This window comes from Acyrthosiphon pisum, unplaced genomic scaffold, assembly GCF_005508785.2.
Source record: "Acyrthosiphon pisum isolate AL4f unplaced genomic scaffold, pea_aphid_22Mar2018_4r6ur Scaffold_9943;HRSCAF=10545, whole genome shotgun sequence".
Taxonomy (NCBI): Eukaryota; Metazoa; Arthropoda; class Insecta; order Hemiptera; family Aphididae; genus Acyrthosiphon; species Acyrthosiphon pisum.
Window position 1 is genome coordinate 94 of NW_021780078.1, and position 1,773 is coordinate 1,866.

General features: G+C 44.3%; 1 protein-coding gene across 1 annotated transcript; it reads left to right on the plus strand.

Annotated features, from left to right (window-relative positions):
- Positions 1-637: 637 nt before the first annotated feature.
- Positions 638-1,492, plus strand: LOC103311619. The gene has a single exon (XM_008191292.1). It carries the CDS (start codon positions 638-640, stop codon positions 1,490-1,492), a length of 855 nt encoding a protein of 284 aa, XP_008189514.1.
- Positions 1,493-1,773: the final 281 nt, after the last annotated feature.

Below are 1,773 nucleotides of genomic sequence, written 5' to 3' on the forward strand. Positions count from 1 at the left end.
TTATATTATACCTACTGTCAATTTGTTGCCGTGTGCGCTAATCGCCGCGGACATTATATTATTTTTTTCTGTGTCATTATTTATTATTATAGCTTTTGTAGGACCAACTGGCCAGACTGCGCTCCACAAATTGTGAGTTATTTTATTATTATATTTTATTTTGATCATAAGGGCCGCACATTAAGTTATGTTATATTTCTAAACTATATTATTGTGTTGCTGTGATTTTTATTTATTTGTATGATTATTGATACCGTGAATTATACAGCAACATATTATTACCAGCAACCGTGTTACCTATTTGTTTATTATAGTTACCTTTATGTCATTAGCTTATAAGCCTACACACAACACATACATACATACCTTACACATCACCAAACCACATAGCTCACTAGTATTTGCGCGGCGAACCCAACCAATTCTAGCTGAACTATAACATATATACACACAATATATAGGGCGGTCGGTGTGTGAGTACTGCGCGCGACGTAACGGCGACCGGGCACACGGTCTATTATTGTTCCCTACCCGGCGCAATCACCCTGGTTCACGACAAGTGGCGCTAAACAGATTCCTGCAGCTGGAGAGAAAATTAGCAGCCGATGAAGTCCTTTACAATGCATATCGCAAGTTCATGCTCGATTACGAAAGCCTAGGTCATATGACTCTCGCAGAAGGTCCTGGTCAATACTTCATTCCCCATCATGCGATTCAGAAGTCCGAAGGGGACAGTGTCAAACTGAAAGTGGTGTTTGACGCATCGGCGAAATGCCATTCGGGTGTCTCTCTTAATCAATGTTTGTTGGTCGGGCCGAAACTGCAGCAGGACATCGTTGATGTTCTGATTGGATTCCGCGTACACAAAGTGGCCTTCACCACGGATATCTGCAAGATGTATCGCCAGATCGAGGTGCTGCCTCAATATCGGAGCTACCAATACATCCTGTGGAGGGACTCGTCACAAGCATCGCTAAAAGAGTATACACTTAATACAGTCACGTATGGAGTAAATACTGCGCCTTATTTAGCGTTACGGGTCCTCCGTTACATCACCGACACGGAATGTGAAAATTTCCCGGATGTGAAAAGGGCTCTGCGCCATCAGACTTATATGGATGATATATGTGTGGGTGCGGAGTCGTTGGAAGCTGCTAAAACGCCTCAATCGAATCTAATCAACACCCTCGCCAGATCCGGTTTGGAGTTGAAGAAATGGGCCAGTAACACACCTGAATTGCTGGAACACCTACGTCCTGAAGATTGCTCTGGAAATCCGCTAGCATTTGAGCAAAATGATGCTACGCACGTATTGGGAATGCGGTGGAATCACGATCAAGATTATTTCTCATTCAGCATTAGCAATTTCAAGATGATCCCTACCAAACGTGGAGTGTTGTCTATGATCGCCAGAATCTTTGATCGACTAGGTCTGTTGGCGCCAGCAACGTTTCATGCCAAGTCGATCATGCAACGTGTGTGGATCGCATAGATTGGTTGGGACGATCAATTCCCATCGGATATAGCTGAAAAGTGGTGTGACTTCTATCATTCTTTAGGTTGGCTGGTCGGAATTAAGATCCGACGCTACATCGGCTACTCCGCTGGATATACCTATGATTTGTGCGGTTTCTCTGACACGTCCACGAAAGGGTATGCAGCGGTCGTTTACCTTCGTGTCGCTCCAAAGTCAGGAAGTGTAGGTGTCTATCTTCTCGGGTCCAAAACGAAGTTGGGCCCAATGAAAACCTCGTCGGTCCCACTACTCGAATT

Coding starts and splice junctions, on each gene's coding strand:
- LOC103311619 (XM_008191292.1), top strand. CDS start 638: ATGCTCGATTACGAAAGCCTAGGTCATATGACTCTCGCAGAAGGTCCT.